At 56.7% G+C, this 17,810-nt stretch overlaps 1 protein-coding gene across 1 annotated transcript; it reads right to left on the bottom strand.

The window, feature by feature from the left end:
* Positions 1-11,606: 11,606 nt before the first annotated feature.
* Rtl1 (retrotransposon Gag like 1) lies at positions 11,607-15,692 on the bottom strand. Its single transcript, XM_027946739.3, has one exon. The coding sequence runs from the start codon at positions 15,690-15,692 to the stop codon at positions 11,607-11,609; it is 4,086 nt and encodes a 1,361-aa protein (XP_027802540.2).
* Positions 15,693-17,810: the final 2,118 nt, after the last annotated feature.

Below are 17,810 nucleotides of genomic sequence, written 5' to 3'. Positions count from 1 at the left end.
TGTCACACTGAGCCCTTTCTCCACTTGTGTGGCACTGTGAGCCCTTACTCTACTTTTGTGTCTCTTTGAGCCTCTCCCTCACGTGGGTCACACTGAGTCCCTCCTCCACCATATGTGCCACCGAGCACCCCTCGTGCTGGTGAGTCCGCTGAAGCCCTTACAGGATCATGTGCGCAGTCTGTGCCCTCACCAGTGTGCCTGGGCTCGTCCTGCCCTGGGCGTCACACCCAGCCCTTCCACACTCACATGGCACATTGGGGGCTTTTCTACTGTTCCTCACACTGCAGTCCCCTTTTGGGTTGGAGCTCCTGCCCCACTCAAGCCTTACCGGTGTCACTCCTGCTCCCTTCCCACTACATGGGACATGGACTCCCTTCCCCCATGGGCCACATGGACCTTGACCCCACTGTGTCCCAGGGAGCTCCTTCCATTCACATCCTCATTGGGCCCCCCACCTGGTGTCATCCTAAGTCACATGGAGCTCCTCTCCCGTATGGTGACATGCAAAGCCCTTTGCCATCAGTGTGTCACTTAGCACTCCCCTTACACATTGCACTGAGCCACCCACGAAAGTGTCACCAAGGCTTATCATCACATGGAGCTCCTTCTCTACTTGTGTGTCACACCAGCCTCGCCCCATGTCATTCTGCACCCTCCTCCACTTGTCACTTCTCTGACTCACTGACATGCTATTCCTCTTTGTACCCATGTGTCACAGGTAGAGTTCCCAGCACCCACAGGTGGCACAGATTCTCTCTGCTGTGATTGCCCCTCCCCTGCCCTTGCACCCCAGGGAGCCCCAACTCCACCCTGGCACTGTGCACCTCACCCTCATGTGTCACGGGTAGTCCCTCCTCTGTAGGGGACCACTCCTGCCCTCTCTGCCACTCTGACCTTTGCCCTGCATGTGCCACACAGAGCCATGCTGCACATCCACCAAGGGCGGAGCCCTGCTTGGGGAGTGTCCAAGGGAGACTCCATTCCCTCCCATCCACTGATGTCACTTGTGCCCTGCCCCTGGGACACGCCCAGCCCTCCCTCCCCTGCTCAGGTGTCCCACTGCATCCCACCTCCACTTTCCCATGGAGCCTCCCTTGACTGCGACACTGAGTCAGCCAGGAGTCACATGGGCTGCGCCTCCACTCACGAGTCACATAGGTGCCACCGTGAGCCCCAGTGCTGGTGTCCCACAGCACCCTCACTTGCCCTCATGCACTGTGCTGACCTTGGGAGGCCACGAGAAGCCCCTCTTCAGCAGCCTTGCACAGGGTCCCCTCAGGGTGGCACACGAGCCCTCCCCTCACATACGGGCCCTCTCCTCTCTGTGTGGCTCTCAAACGTCCTCACTTACCCATTGGCCACACTGTGACCCTCTGCCACCATGGGTCACACAGAACCCCAAGTGCCCCATGGAACCCCCTTTCCACTAATGTCACCAGTGGGTGACACTGGGCTCCTGTGAAGTTACACCGAGCACCTGAGTTGTACACCCCACCCCCACAGGAGACCCAGCTTCACTGTTTGTCCCTGGAGACCCCCTCTATCGGGCAGAGCCCCTCTTCCTCCCGTGGGTCACCCTCTTCCATCAGTATTTTTTGTCTATGTCCCTGACATGGACGCTCAGCACCTCTGCCATGTGTCCCACCAAGGGAAGTATGTCATCCTGGAGTCCCTTCTCCATCCCTGTGTCACATGGAGCACTTCCTCCCACCCATTTATCACTGAATTCCTCCACCACCCATGTGTCAAATGGAGTCCTACCCCTGCTCCGGTGTCACGTGTGTCACAGAGCTCCTCCCACACTCAGGTCACATGGAGCTCTCATGTGCAGCCTTAGCCGGGTCACACATGGGTCTCCACCATGTGACATGCAGAGCCCCAGACACGTCTCAAGCCCTCCCACTCCCATGTCCCACTCCCACCAGGTACTCCACCAAGTGCCACCTCCCCAGGTAACACTGAGCTTCTCTGTTGGTGACATGCAGGACCCCACCCAGGCAACCCTGTCTCCCGAGCTTGGATGGCACAGCCATGTCACTGGGCTCCTCCTCGAGCCGACACCAGGAGCACACACTCGTGGTTACACTGAGCTGATCACCCCCTTGGCCGTAGGTAGCACCCTGACGGGCCACACAGGACCTCACACCTCCATCTCTCACAGCGGGCTGGACGCACCCAGGTGTCACAGAAGGCTCCTCCCCAGTCCTGTGGCAGGTAGGATCTCCCACATCCAGTGTCACATCAAGTGAGTCCTCTCCCTATGTGATACCTGGAGCCCCTTCCTAGCATTGGTCATATTGAGTCCTTCCTAAATCCTGTGTCCCAGGGAGCTGTGTGACCATGAGCACCCTCAGCCCATTCAGTCACACAGAGACATCCCCAGCATGTGGCACCCGGAGAACCATCCTAACAGGTCACAGGAAATTCGCTCTTTACGATGATCACCTCACCTTCTCAGGGGTAATGCCAGGATACGGAGAAAGAGTTCCCTCCAGAATTAATGTGTCACCGGGACCCTCCCTACTCCTGAGTCACAGAGTCTCCTGGGTTACACTAAACCTCCCCCAGTGTGTCACAGGGACCCTACCTACTCCTGTGTCACACAGTCACCTATGTTATAGTAAACATGTCCCCTCATGTGTCACAGGAACCCTCCCTACTCCTGTGTCACAGTCACCAGTGTTACACTAAACCTCCCCCTAATGTGTCACAGGGACTCTACTCGACTCCTGTCACAAGTCCCCTGTGTTATATTAAACCTGTTACCTCATGTGTCATAAAGGACCCTCCTCTACTATTGTGGGCATAGTCCCCTGTGTTACACTAAACCCCAGCCCCCACCAGTGTGTCAAAAGGGACCTGCCCTACTCCTGTGTCACAGAGTCACCTGTGTGACACTAGACCTGTCCCCTTATGTGTGCCAAAGGACCCTCACTGTTCTGGTGTCAAAGAGTCCTCTAGGTTACAATGAAACTACCCTCATGTGTCACAAATGACCCTCCCCACTCATTGTGACATAGTCCCCTGTGTTACACTAAATATCCCCCTTCATGTGTCAAAAGAGACCCTTCCCTAGTCTTGTGTGACATTGTCACCTTTGTTACACTAAAACCTCCCCATGTGTCCCAAAGGGACCCTCTCTACTCCTGTGTCTCAGAGTCACCTGTTATATTAAACCTGTCACCTCTGTGTCACAGGGACCCTCCCAATTCCTGTGTCATAGAGTCAACTATATTACACTAAACCTCCCCCCTCATGTGTCACAAAGGACCCTCTCCTACTCCTGTGTCGCACAGTCACCTGTATTAAGTTCAGCCTCTCCCTTAAAGTGTCACATGGACCCTCTACTCCTGTGTCACAGTCACCTGTGTTACACTAAACCTGTCCCCTCATGTGTCACAGGGACTCTCCCTACTCCTGTGTCACACAGTCACCGTGTTACAATAAAGCTGTCTCCTCATGGGTCACATGAACCCTCTATACTCCTTCCTGTGTCACAGAGTCACCTGTGTTACAATAAACCTGTCCCCACATGTGTCACAGAGGATCCTTTATTCCTGTGTCACAAAGTCACCTGTGTTACAATAAACCTGTCCCCACATGTGTCACAGAGGATCCTTTATTCCTGTGTCACAAAGTCACCTGTGTTCCACTAAACTTCTCCCAAATGTGTCACAAAGGACCCTCCCTATTTCTGTTCACAGTATCACCTGTGTATACTAAATCCTCTCATGTGTCACAGGGACCCTCCCTACTCCTGTGTCACCGAGTCACCTGTGTGACACTAAACCTCCCCCCTAATGTGTCACAGAGACACTGTGTTATAATAAACCTGTCCCCTCATGTCACACGGACCCTCCCTACTTCTTCCTGTGTCACAGTCACCTGTGTTACACTAAAACTGTCCCCACATGTGTCACAGGGACCCTTTCTACTCCTGTGTCACAGAGTCACCTGTGTGACACTAAACCTGTCCCCTCATGTGTCACAGGGATCCTCCCTACTTCTGTGTCACAGAATCACCTGTGTTAAACTATACCTGTCCATCTAGTGTTGTGTCACAAATTCACCTATGTTAAACTAAGCCTGTCCCCTCATGTGTCATGAACCCTCTACTCCTGTGTCACAGAGCCACCTGTGTTACACTAAACCTGTCCCCTCATGTGTCACAGAGACAAAGAGTCACCTGTGTTACACTAAACCTCTGCCTAATGTATCATAGGGAGCCTCCCTACTCCTGTGTCACAGTCACCTGTGTTACACTAAACCTGTCCCCTCATGTGTCACAGGGACCCTCCCTACTCCTATGTCACAGTGTCACCTGTTACAGTAAACCTGTCCCCTCGTGTATCACAAGGGACCCTCCCTGCTCCCGTGTCACAGAGCCACCTGTGTGACACTAAACCTGCCCCTCAGGTGTCACATGCATCACATGCGTCTCCTGCCCCTGTGAGCCCCTCCCTCTCCTGTTACGGGGCAGTTTCTCACAGCACTCATGCAGCTTCCCCGTGTCACAGGAGTCTTCCCCTGTGACCAGCAGTCCTCCTTAACCGGTGTCCCCTGAGACCCTTGCACTCTTTTATTTAGCAGGTCCCCTCTTTTCCAGGGTTCAGAGTAGCCCTTCTTTCCTTTTTGTCACATTGAGTGCCTTTGCATGCCACCTGAGGCCCTCCGTTTTCATGGTGACACTGTGTCATGTTGGACCTGTTCCTCTTCCTGGGAGTGATTCTCATATCCTGTCCCCATGGCTATGGGTCCCTCTCCTTGTCACCAGACGTCCCTGCCTCATTCATGGTCCACACAGGACCCTTTCCCTTTCTAGGTGGCACACGGAGCCCCTCTGTTATTCATCTGTCCATGTTGCATCTCTGTCAACCCTTTGTCACCCTGAGCCCCCTTTCATGTGTCACACCAGTCCTCCTCCACTCACATTTCACACTTTGTCCCTTTTCCCTCCCCACGTGTCCCCTTAAGCCTTTTGTGACACTAAACCCCTCCCACATGTCATGGAGGCCCTCCCCCCCACATGACACGCCTGTCCCTCCTCTGCATGTTAGAGAGGACCTCACCTACATCATGGAGGCCCTCCCCCACACGTGTCACACCTGTCCCTCTGCATGAGAGAGGACCCCTCCCATGTTATGGAGGCCCTCCCCCACACGTGTCACACCTGTCCCCTCTGCATGAGAGAGGACCCCTCCCATGTTATGGAGACCCTCCCCCACACGTGTCACACCTGTCCCCTCTGCATGTTAGGGAGGACCCCTCCCATGTCATGGAGGCCCTCCCCCACACGTGTCACACCTGTCCCCTCTGCATGAGAGAGGACCCCTCCCATGTTATGGAGGCCCTCCCCCACACGTGTCACACCTGTCCCTCTGCATGAGAGAGGACCCCTCCCATGTCATGGAGGCCCTCCCCCACACGTGTCACACCTGTCCCCTCTGCATGTTAGGGAGGACCCCTCCCATGTCATGGAGGCCCTCCCCCACACGTGTCACACCTGTCCCCTCTGCATGTTAGGGAGGACCCCTCCCATGTCATGGAGGCCCTCCCCCACACGTGTCACACCTGTCCCCTCTGCATGTTAGGGAGGACCCCTCCCATGTCATGGAGGCCCTCCCCCACACGTGTCACACCTGTCCCCTCTGCATGTTAGGGGGGACCCCTCCCATGTCATGGAGGCCCTCCCCCACACGTGTCACACCTGTCCCCTCTGCATGTTAGGGAGGACCCCTCCCATGTCATGGAGCTCCTTTAGCACGTGTGATACTCAGAACCCCTTTTCTGTCTCCCCTCTCCATCTCCCACCCCTCCTCAAGGCCAGGAGTCCTCCCAGGGGCTCTTGCAGGTCCTGCGTCATCAGGTCATTCATCAGCATGTCACCTGTGTGGTGCTTGAGCTGTGCATGGACAGGACAGGTTCTAGTTTTGCCCACTTCACTGTCCTATACCCATGTGCACTTCAGCCACCATTCAGCCACCTTAAAATGCACAAAGCAGTGTTTTTAGTTTATTCGCAGCTGTGTGCTCCCTCGCCACGGCCAGCGTGAGAGCTTTGCACTACCTACGCTCAGGGACCCCGAGTTGTCCCCCTCACCTTCCCCTGAGCAACCACAGAGCCACTGGCCATTACTGGGACACAGTCCTGCTGGGCTCCAGGAGTCCCACGAGGTCTCTGGGAAGCCCGTCATACCCATTTCCGTTTCCCAGATGCAGACGGTGTGGGCAGGATCGAGCCCTGGACGTCCACTCAGCTCCCAGGCCAGCTCCTAACCTGCCCAGCCCCCCTCCTGGCCTGGCTCTGCGGTCTCCTGGGGCCCTGTGTGGTGCCCAGCCAAGGGAGGCTGGGGTCCCAGCTGCAGGAGGCAGGGGTGGGCATGTGCCACAGGGCCGTGGGTACCGAGCAGTGCTGCCTGGACCGCTGTCCCTTGCATCTCTGCCCTCACCACCACTGTCGGCTCCTCCCTCACCTGCTTTCCAGGTGCGCGTCCCTGCAGGAGAAGGTTGCGGCTGTTGTCAGCAGTTGGGGGGTGAGAACGGCTCCATGCAGGAGGTGACTGCTAAATTCTCCAGCTCCTAGATGGTGCCTTTCTTCATCCCCTCCAACCACTTGCCACTGGGGACCCTCCTCTGCATCCTCCGCTGCATGGGGACATGTCCTCCAGCTTGCTCCTGTCGGGCCTGCTCTGCGGACTCTTCTCCCTGTCTTCCACGGCTCTCTGAGTTCCTGGAAGGAAGGGCCTGGCCTGGGCCTTCTTTGAGGGCCCCTCCTTGGAGGAGAAGGCTGTGCCCCGAGTGGGACCCTCCTTGGGGCTGGGCCCAGGGTCACCCTCTGACTCTGCGGCCACGGGCAGACAGGGCAGAGGTGGAGTTGGGCCAGCCCTGGGGCTTCTGGGATGGTGTTCCCACAGGAGCTCTCTAAGAAGACCCAGCTCACGGGACAGAGGGGCAGATTCTGGAGAGAGGGTGCCCCTTGTCCCCAGGACTGGGGGCAGGGCTGGGACAGAGCAGGCCGCCCTTTGACCCAAGAGAAGGGTTGCCTTGAGGGGCCTCTGCCTCTAACCAGGACTTTCCATGACCAGGAGGCAGAGGCCCCTCATAGGCGGCCTCTTACTCTCTTCTTGAACAACCCTTCCAGACACGGTCCCCCTCCTCCCGGACGTTCCAATTCTGGGTGCCCTAGCGGCTGTCCGCAGCCACCCTGTTCTTGCTCTTGTGCCAGGCTGGCATGTCACCTGTGTCTTCTGCATCCCCTATTAAGAGGTGTGTGTGACCCAGGTGACCCACTCCCAGCCCCTGGGACACCAGCATCATCAATGCATTAACTAGCCACGCAGCCAGCTCAGGACACACATGCGTGCCTGTGGCAAGGCCGTGCTACTGTGTGAAGCTGCTGCTGTGGGACAGGGGCGTCCTGCCCCCTCGCCCTTCGCCTCCCACCTTCTCCCCTTTTCTTCTCTGCGCCTCCTTCACTCCCTCTCCCCACCCCCCCTCCTACCTTAGCCTCGCGTCTTCCCTGGTGTTGGGTGGACTTAATGGTCTCTAAAAGAGCCCAGGCTGGCGCACAGAGGTCCCGATGAGTCTCACTGCTTGGTCTCAGGTCACATTGGATGGCCATGAGGTGTGACTTGAGGGCCCATGGGCCCAGCTGCAGGGTTTGGGGCGGGCCCGTGGAGTGGGGTGGGCCGGATTCTGTGCGTCACTCTTTTTTCATGAAGAGAGCAGAGCTGAGCCAAACAGGTAAGTGGGGAGGTGACCTCCTTCCTCTGCTCTGGCCAGAGTTTTGGGAGCTTCCAAGGCTCCAAGCCCCTGAGTCAGGGGCTTCCCATCTGACCCCTGACCACTTGCAAGAAGGACAAGCCAATCTGGGCCTGATGGTGCGCGGGCGGGGATGGCTGGCAAGGGTGTGCCCGTGGGCTCCCAAACAGGCCCAGTGTGAGCCCAGCCTGCAGCCTGGGTGGGGGAGGCATCTCGTGGAGGGGACAGGTGGGCTGGGGATGGAGAGGGAGGGTGACAGGGCTGGGGGGCTGCCAAGCATGGGCCTTGGGGCTCTCCTTCGTCTCCTAGATGCTGTCAGCACTGGTGGGGGTGGGGGCTGCAGTGACAGCAGCCGGCCTTGAGCTTCCTCTTGTTTTTGTGGTGGCCGCAATGTTGTTGAGTAGCGTGTCCTTTAATGCCGATTTTTTTATTTTTCAGGACAGGAGAAAAAAGGTTTGTAATGCATGTTTTTTTTTTCCTCTTTCCTGGAAGATGGGGACAAAATAACCTGGTACTTTTCCTTTGTTAGTGGAGCTCTGGGCCTGGGCTGTGCCCTGTCTCTGTGAAGGAGCCATCTCGGGTTTGGGAGGCAGGGGCTGCTCCTGTGCAGGCCACCCCTGTAGCTTGTGTGTGTGTGTGTGTGTGTGTGTGTGTGTGTGTGTGTGCGTGCCTGCGCTGTCCTTGTGGACAGGCCTGAGTGGGCATCTGGTCCCTTCAGGGCACTGACTGTTTGGTGATGACTTCTGCGTGGCTTAGCCTGTGAGGTGGTCCCACTTGGTTCTCTACCTTCCAGGAGCTAAGCAGGGAGACATGGTGGTACTCACAGGTCCTCACAGCCTCTGGGTCCCCAAGGGGTCACACCAGGTGACTTGAGGTAGAGTGCCTGTGCTGGGGTGGGTTCCACACTGGGACCTCAAGCTCCACTTCTTGGTAGCAGATCTTGGGACCCTCCCCCCTCCGCCCTGCCAAGAAGAGTGTCATCTGGGAACGGTGGGGGTTTTAGGAAGCGACCTGGGTGACTGTGTCCCCTGTTTGATGATGGGAGAGCAGGTTGCAAGATACACAGCCACCCTCTGAGGTCACCCAGCATATTAGGGTCAGGGCCTTCCGTGACCAGGTTGCTAGGGCATGCTGGAGTTCTCACAGCTGAGCCTTTGACCTTGACCCATGGTGCCTGCTTGGAGCTGCTGCCTGGGCAGGGTGGACAAACAGGAGACGTGTTCTGGAGCTCTGGGGCTGTTGTGATGTGAGCTGTAGGTGGGAGTCATTTGCTTGGCTGTGACCATACGTTGCAGGGGCAGAATGGCCCAGGATGATAGGGCAAAGGCCACCAAATCTCAGTTTTAACTCTGTCCCCAACTATTTTCAGCTCTCTCTGAGCCCCACTTCTCCAAGCTTGTCCTGCATAAATGGCACTAGATGGGCAGGGGGAGTGGCATGTGGGCTGTGCCCAGGACTTTATTGGTGACCCTTCTGAATTGTTACAGAACCCTCATGGGTCTGAATGACAGGTGGGGAAACAGAGGTCAGCCAGTCCAGCAGAGCTGGGGAGGGGGCACTGGCACCTTCCTAACCAGACAGCAGAGCCTGCCTGGAGGTGAAGCTGAGCCCCTGACCTTAGGCCTGGGGATCCTGACCATGATCTCTGGGTGTTGCTGTCAGGGGTAGATTACTCAGATGAACGGGAGGTGGCAGCCAGGCACCCCAGGGATTGTGAGGGCACAGTGAGTCCAGTAAGGGGCCAGGGGAGTACGGAGGGAGTGGATGAGCTTCCAGCACTGACCTTGGGCTCCTGTGGGGTGTTGTCTCTGTCCAAGGACTCCACACGCAGGAGGGGTCGCACGTCTCGGTGCTGCAGAACTCCTTGTGCCTTGGCATTCTTCTCGGGGACAGAGTAGGGTCCCATCTGTGAGGCCGCTGAGAACTTGGCTCAGGGACAGGTGTGTCAGGCCCCTGCAGTGCTCTGACCTTTGAACTTGAGCTCTTTGGGTGGTCTCTTGGGGCTTACTTAGGGGCAGATCCCAGGTCAGGGCCTAGAGAGCAGAGCTGATGTCCCTAGAGTACCAGGGCCCTGTGCATGGAACCTGTCTTGTCCCCCTCCCAGGGCAGGTCTGGGCTTTGCTGGGAGTGGTCCCAGTTTCCTACGCCCTGCCTTCTTGCAGGGTTCCCACATGAGGAGGACCAGGGTGGGCTGGGCACCCCTAAGAGTGCAGAGGCCCCTCCTGGATCGGGGCCCTGTGCCAGGTGGTGGGGTCAGTGTGTGCTGGATGTGGAGTGGTGAGTCTGAAGCCAGTGCGTGCCACCAACCCCTGCTTTCCTGGCCCTCAGGAGCCTCTTTCCCTTTCCGGGCAGTACAGCCATTTGCCACTTTTAGGGCAGGGGTCCCTTTGAAATGGGGCTGAGGTGTGAGGCCAGGGCTTGCTGGCCCTCTGGGCTGTGGGCACTGATTACCCTCATTTCCCCTGTGGCTGAGGGGCCTTGGTTTCTGGGCATCCCCGCTCTCAGGCAGAGGCTGTACCCAGCACTCCTGTCCCTCGTGTCCCCTCCCAAGTGCACCTCCCTTCTTGGAATGAGCTTGTGGGGTGAGTAGCCATGTCCACATGGTAGGAGTAAGTGCCCAGGGCCTGGAAGGGGACACTTTTAGGAGGTAGAAGAGGGCTGCTGTTGTGTGTTTCATGGGGGCCATTTCAGGGGACCCCCTCCCCCTCACTCCACTTGCTCTTCCCCCATCCATCTGCCACCTGCAACCGCTCCTGCCCCCCTCCCCCTCCTGCCTGACTCCCCACCTGTCCCCTCCCATGCCTGTCTACCCTCCTCCCTCCCTTCCCACCCTCCACCTTTTAGAACAAACCACAAAGTCAGATCATCTTTTATTCTGCTTTATTTTGGGTTGGGAAGCCGGTGGGGTGGGAAGGTGTGGGGAGGGCGTCCTCCGTGGCAAGAAGCGGGGTCTGGTTGGAGCACTCTTGGCTCCTCGGCACAGGGGCAGGGTGTCTGGGGCCTTTCTCCGTCTCTCTCGGGTCCCCTCCCTCTACTGGGGGCCTCTGGGCCCTGCACTGTCCAGCTGTGAGCATTGGGAGGGGCAGGGAGTCCATTCAGTACGGCTGCCCGCTCCGGTGTCCCCTGAGTCTCGGGGGCCATCAAGGTGGGCAAGTCCATCTGGTAAGTAGCACTGGCACGTCAGACACTCCTCGGAGCGGCTCTGTCCAGGTAAGTCCAGAGCTCAGGGTCAGATGAAGTCTTTAGTGTCGAGGGAGCCGAACCAGACGGTGGGGGTGGGCTTGCTTGCGGGGTGGGCTGGGGTGGGGGGAGGCACCTGCAGGACCTCGGGAGGCCGGGAGGGGGTGGGGTGGGGGCCCAGGGGAGCAGGAGCACCGGTGGTGGAGGTAGAAGAAGTCAGTGGAGCACCCGAGGTCAGTGTCCCAGGATGCACAGGGGGCTGCGCGCCACTCCGGGCGGGGGTCCCTGGCATCTGCTTGCTTGGCTGCACCCGCTGTGCCTGCTTCTGCTTCTGGCCTTGGGTCACGGGTCATTTCCTGCTCGTCACTGCCCTCTCCTCTCGTGGATGTCAGTCCCAGTTGTGGCCTGGGACCTGGAGAATCTGGACGGGGTTGTGTAGCCCTGAACTGACTGGGTCACTGATGACTGATAGTCCTTTAGCACAGATGGCGTTGCTGGTTGATGAGTCGAAGGAATTTTGCCCTTCACAAGTGGGTTCCCCTTGGGTCAGGAGTGGCAGGAGGGGAGCTGGATCCGAGCAAAGCTGGCTGAGGCGCAGGGAGCCTGGTGGAGACTGCAGGGTGCTGGTTGGAGGAGAGGGGCCTCCTGGCTGGAGAGGAGGTGTTTTCAGTCGAGGTCAGCGTCCTCGAGGTCGGGTAGCTCTTCCAGGCTTGCTGGTTCCCTGGGCTGATGCCCAGAGGCTGGGGCAGGCGGGGCCTGCCTGTAGGCCATGCTCAGGAATCGGGTCAGGGCCTGGGCCACCTGCTCCCTGCTGAGCAGCGTGAGCCTCCCATCGGCACCTCGCACGTGGAGCAGGCGATTTTGGAGGAAGTCCAGGACCTCAGGGTCCATCAGGTTGCGTGGGCGGAGTGTGAGGGCACCGGCCGTCTGTGTGGGCAGGGCTTCCTGCGCGTCGTTGTCCTGCGCGTCCTGCGAGGTGTCTTGCAGGCCGTCATGCAGGCCACACTGACGGTAACGTTGCAGGTCGTCTTGCAGGGCTTCTCGCAAGACGACATCCTCATCGCCAACGACGTGCAGCTCCAAGTAGCGGTTCTGGCGTGGGGCAGGGCGGCCACCCTCAGGTGGGGTGACGCGGACACCAAAGAACTCACACAGTGTCAGCCAGAACCCCGGGGTGAATCTCAGGCCCCCGGTGGTCTGGGGGTGCAGGGCATTTCTCTGCCAGCGGCGGGGGCCCAGGAACAGCTCGGCCATCTCCTGGGCCGGGACGGTGTTGGCGCCCACCAGAGGGGGCATCTGAGTGAGCAGCTGAGCAATGGCCGTGGCCATGCTGCTGCTGGCAATGAGGGTCGAGTCCAGGATGAGCCGCAGGGAGCGCCGTGGTTGGGGCCGAGCCACCGCCATGGTGGGGGCTGGCAGCAGGGCAGGGCACTGTCTCACCCTCATGAGCACTAGGACGGCGGCCATGGCGAGCAGGTTCTTCCAGTAGAGGAGGCCTCGGAAGAAGTGCAGGATGACGGCCCTGATCTGGGCCATGCTGAAGTGGGCCAGGAAGCTGTTGAGGATCTGGTCGATGGGGATCATGGCCAGCAGCTCCTGCTGCAGGGCCTGCTCGTTGAATTCGTCTTGGTCTGGCTCGTTCTCGTTCTCCTCCTCCTCGGATTCGATGGTCTGATCCCTGGGGGATCCTCTCGTGGCATAGAGCAGGACGGGCCGTGTGGCCCTGCCGCGCAGCCCTCTGCGGCCGCGGTTTCTTACAGGTGTCAGGGGGCGGCCCCCGTCTTGTTCAGGCAGCTCCATGACGTCAAAGTTGAAGTGAGAGAAGAAGAAGACCCAATGGCCGGGGAGAAGTACGGTGAGCCTGTCATTATTCAGAGAGGCTAGATCCTCCGTGTTGAGAAGGATCATGATGGGCTCCTCGGTGTTCTCCAGGTAGCGGCACCACACCATGAAGGCAGCCCGGATGGGAAGGACTCTCATCTCCACCAGAGGGTACTCGACCTCGATGGGGGAGAGGTTTCGGGAGTAGAAAGCGCAGGTGACTCTCTTGCCAGTTTGGTCGTCGATTTGGATCAGGGAGGTGTACAGGGCCGTCCTGTAGATGCCCGTTTCCAAGTAGAACTGGTTCTGAGGCCTGGGGTGGTGGAGCATGGGCGCCTTGCGGAAAGCCCTCTTCAGGCACTCGAAGGCCTCCTGCTCCTCTTCTCCCCAGTAGAAAGGTTGGGTGCTCAGCACCTGCCGCACCAGGGGCTCTGCGATGATGGCAAAGCGCTCCACAAAGTGGCGGTAGGGGAACACGAACTCGATCAGGCTGCGCAGGGACTTCTTATTGACTGGGGTCGGGTGCCCCGTGATGATGTTCATGATGTTCTTGTTCAGTTTCACCCCTTTGGGGGACACCACGAAGCCCAGGATTTCTGCCGTCTGTCGGTGGAACTGGCTTTTGTCCAGTGAGCAGTAGACGTTGTGGTGCCGGAAGCGGACGAGGACTTGGCGGACGTGCTGGAGGTGCTCCTCCTGGCACATTGAGTAGACGAGGACTTCCTGGCCGTAGGAGAGCACAAAGAAGCCTAGCATGTCCTTCAGGATAAAGTGGATCACGCTCTGTGGTATGATAGGGTCTGGGGACAGTGCGAAGGGCTGGTAGCTCTTCATGTCTTGAAGCTCCAGACCGAACGCTGCTTTCCATGTCTCCTCTGTTCGGTGGGCGCTCATGCTCCCCTCCACTATGGTCCCACGCAGCTCTAGTTTTGTGAACCACGCGGCTCCGTGCAACTGGTCAAACAGTTCCGGAACCATCTGTATGTAGTCCTGTCTGTCGGTCAGCATGTCCTGCAGCTCCCAGAATTCCTCTTGCTGCCTGGCTTCTTCTTGCATCCTGGCACCCACAGGTTCCCAAGGCGCGGTGGAGGGACACTCGTAAAAGGTCTCGCTGTGATCACTGTCTCCAGCCTGCTGAAGCTCAGAGGGCTCTGATTCAGAAAGATCATCGGATCCGTCTGAGCTTGGCTGGTCGGAAGTCTCATCATCTGCTTCCTTCGGGTTAAACACGTCGGCCAGGTCTGAGTATGGGTGTGGCAATCCGGGCAGTAGGCTTATGCTGTGTCTCTCCAGTGCGATGCATGGCGGGGGTGGGCGGAAGCAGTTCTTCAGGCAGTAGGGAGAGTGGAAGGTGCAGCGGCCTTTGATCCAGTCGACTTCTGGGGCGTGGATTCGGAGCCAGTTGATGCCCAGGACCACGGAGAAGTTAGGTGAAGGTACGATGTCGAATTCGATGGACTCCTGGTGGTTCTGGTGAATGCATACCAGGGGTTCCGTGTAGAGCCAGATGGGCTCGTTGCCGATCAGCGAGCCGTCAACGGTCTGGATTGACTGTGGGTAGGGCTTCTCGTACAGCTCCACGTAGTGCTCTTGGGCAAACTTCTCATCCATGAAGTTGCCTTCTGCTCCGGAATCCACCAGGGCCTGGACCGCCACACTGTGGTAGGGGTTCACTCTGACCAAGAGCAGCAGGAAGAGATGGGCGCGATTGATGGCCGGATGGAATTCGCTGGGCAGCCAGCTGCTGACCATCCACTTCTCTGGAGCAGGTGAGTCGATCCAGGTCAGGTTCCGTGGGCGGGCCTCTGGGGGCAGCCTGAGCATGGCCCGTCTCTCTGCCAGCTTGTCTTCTATTTGCAGGATGACCACAATCAGGCTGTCCAGGGAATCCGGTTGTGGGACGCGGAATAGATAATGCCTGATGTCCTCGTTGAGCCCCTGGCACAGGTGGGCCTGCAGGACTTCGTCTGGCCAGCCCAAGGTAGGTACCAGGCTCTGGAACTCATTGATGTAGTCGGTGGCACAGCGATTGCCCTGCCTGATGTTGAACATGGCCTCTTCTGCCACACGTAGTGTCTGCCGGTACTCGAACACTTCTGACATGGCCTCCAGGAAGGCGGGGAAGTCTCCCATCAGGGGGCTGTTCTGCTGCAGCAGAGCTTTGGCCCACTCCAAGGCTAAGCCCGAGAGGTGGCAGATGACATACTTCACTCGCAGGCGGTCGCTGTAAAACATTCTCGGGTAGCTTTGTAAGATCAGTTGGCAGAGCACGATGAACTCATGGTATTCTCTGCGATCGCCAGAGAAGCGCTTTGGGGCGGGAAGGCGGCCGGCATTGATCCCCCGGACCAGGATCTCCTCTGCTACTCTCTGTTGTTCTTTGAGGTCTTGCATTCGGAAGTACAGTGAGATGATGGACCGCATCATGGTCATGATTTCTGCGGGAGAGCTCTCGGTCTGGTTTTCCTCTTCGGGATTCTCCTTCTTTTCTGACTCCTTCAGGTCAGTGTTGTCTGCCACTTGCTTTCCCTGGGCTCCCGATGGGTTGACTGACGCTTCTCTCATTCTCTCAGATGTTTCCTTGAGTGGATCCCCCACTGCCTGGTGTGAACCATAGCATGACTCCTCCAGGTCTTGGAGTAGGTCATTGGGTGGATCCTCTATTTCCTTATGTGGGCCACTGGATGGCTCCTCCATGTCTTGGAGTAGATCAATGGGCAGCTCTTTCATTTCCTGGAGTGAGCCACTGGGTGGCTCCTCTCTTTCCTGGGCTGGGCCACTGGATGGCCCGGCCGCCGCCGCCGCCTGCGCTCCACTGCCCGGTGTCTCCATGGTGGTGTTGGACGAGCCCTCGGAGGACTCCATTTGTTTTGATGATGGATTCTTACGCTCCATCATCGTCTCAAATGAGTCTTCAGAGGGTTCTATCATTTCGTCGGTTGGAAAGGAGTGTTTTCTGAAGATCGGTAAGGTTGGGACGCCTCCCGCCAGCGACTGGGCCTGTAGAGATCAGAACCTAGGAACAGAGGGATGGAGTGGGGAGTAAAGGCAGCAGTTTAGGGTCTCAAGAGGTCAGGGTCAGGTTCTCAAGCACAAATCAGATGCCCAAGCAATCAGAACACAGAAGAGCCAGGGAAAACCTTCCTGTGTCCAAACCAGCCTCCTTGGCTGGTCACTTGGGGCACCCCCAGGGAGAGACTCAGTCAACCCTGACCTGCCTCCCAGGCGGAGTCTGCCTGCTTGGCCCGCCTACTTCCTCTATGGGTGTGAGAAATTCACAGCCCATAAATTTTGTGGAGCAACTAGCCCAGAGCGGCTGCTGTGGCAAGCAGGCAGGCACCTGGCAGGGTACAGGGCTGCCCCATTTCTCCCTGGCACATGTGCCCGGTCAGTCTTCCTCCCCGTCTTTGATCACCCGAGTCACAGAGGTCACATCTCAGTGCCATTCCAAGCCACCCCTGGCAGGCTTGGGGCTCTGGAGCAAGCCCAGCCCGTGTGGTTGTGGAGGCGGGAAACTCCGGCAGAGACGCCCGCTGTGGCTCCACTTTGGGGGAAGAGGAGAAAACGGGCACTTGGCCACTCTCCTGCCAGCTGGGTCAGCAGCCCAAAATAGCTCTTATTTCCTCCTCCACGTTTAAAATAAAAAATACGGAGGGGAGAAATAGAAGGCTGGGTTCTGGCTTTTATTTTTAATCCTCCCCCCACCATACATGTTTCTAAAAGGCCTACTATGTGTCGGAGAACTCCACCTCGGTTACCTGATCCTAGGCCACACTTTTTGGGGATTTCTCTTTCTCGATTTGATCTCCTTCCAATGCCATGTTCTCTCCAGCTCTGAGCTGTGAAGGAGATCTTCAGGTAACCTCCCCGCCCTCCTAAGATCTGCACTGTCTCAGGATTGCCTTCTTGGTCTGCTGGGCTCCTGGAACTTCCCACATCTGGCCTCAATTCCATGCATGCAAACATATTTGCAGGCCTCACCAATCACATCTTCCCAAGTCCCCTCCTCTGTTCAAGGAGGGGCTGGCCTCGTTCTGGCAGATGCCCCTTCTCTCTGTCCCTGATCGATTTTCTCCTACTTAGGGGTGTATCTGTCAGAGATGTGACCTTGGGTGGGGAGCAGAGCATGGGATACCTTTGAAACCCAAATGTCCTGAAATTTTGGAAAGTCTAGCAGGGGTAGTTGTAGTGGGGTGAAATGGAATTTAAAGAGTTGTCTTGGTTTGGGGTTATTTGCATATTGCTTCTCCGGGGCAGAGAAAATTCAGCATTGATTATTCGATAGATAAGTCATAAAGTTATTGCTTTTTGTAAATTTAACACTTTTTGTTACTTCTTAGGGCCACTGGGCTGGTCTATTTAAAAAAAAAAAAGTGCATTCCCTTTTGTAAAAAATCCTTGCTGGCTAAAATCCAGACTTTCCAACAGGATACAAAATTCAGATCTGCTCTTTCTCAAAATTAAGTATGCCCTTGTTAGCGTGACACTTAAATTTGATCATGCAATCCTTCTGATTAAAGCCTTTCACTGTTTATTTACCGTCTGCAATATTAAATCCAAACCTTTTAGTGTAAACATATCTGACATGTAAACTCACCAAAACCATTCTCTGGATAAAATTTAAAGGTCTTAACATAATATGAAATTCTGACATGTCATTCCTCAAGGCAGGGCTCACATTTTTTTAGCATGGTGTACAAATTGGACAAAATCACCGTCATCATCATCACAGAAACATGTAGGTAGCAATTGCATAAATTAGCTCATTTCCTCCTCATGAAAGTCCTCTGAGGTCTGTACTATTGTAAAATTCCAAGTCTCTGATACAAAATTCTAATTGAAGTACAAAATTTGGCTAAGTAATTCATCTGCCGTCTCATCTATCAGAAATAAAAATCTCAGCTTGTCTCTCCCTTAAAATCCTTGATTGGCTAAAATTCAAATTCCTTAGCAAGATGATTTTAAAACCACATTATATACCTTCTTAAGAAAATCTATAACTAATAGATCAAATCTTTCAACTGTCCTGCTTTCAACCTAAAATCTAAT

The sequence above is a fragment of the Marmota flaviventris genome, chromosome 2 (assembly GCF_047511675.1).
Source record: "Marmota flaviventris isolate mMarFla1 chromosome 2, mMarFla1.hap1, whole genome shotgun sequence".
Classification (NCBI taxonomy): Eukaryota; Metazoa; Chordata; class Mammalia; order Rodentia; family Sciuridae; genus Marmota; species Marmota flaviventris.
The sequence above is the reverse complement of the archived record's forward strand: the minus strand, read 5'-3'. Positions and strand labels throughout refer to the sequence as shown.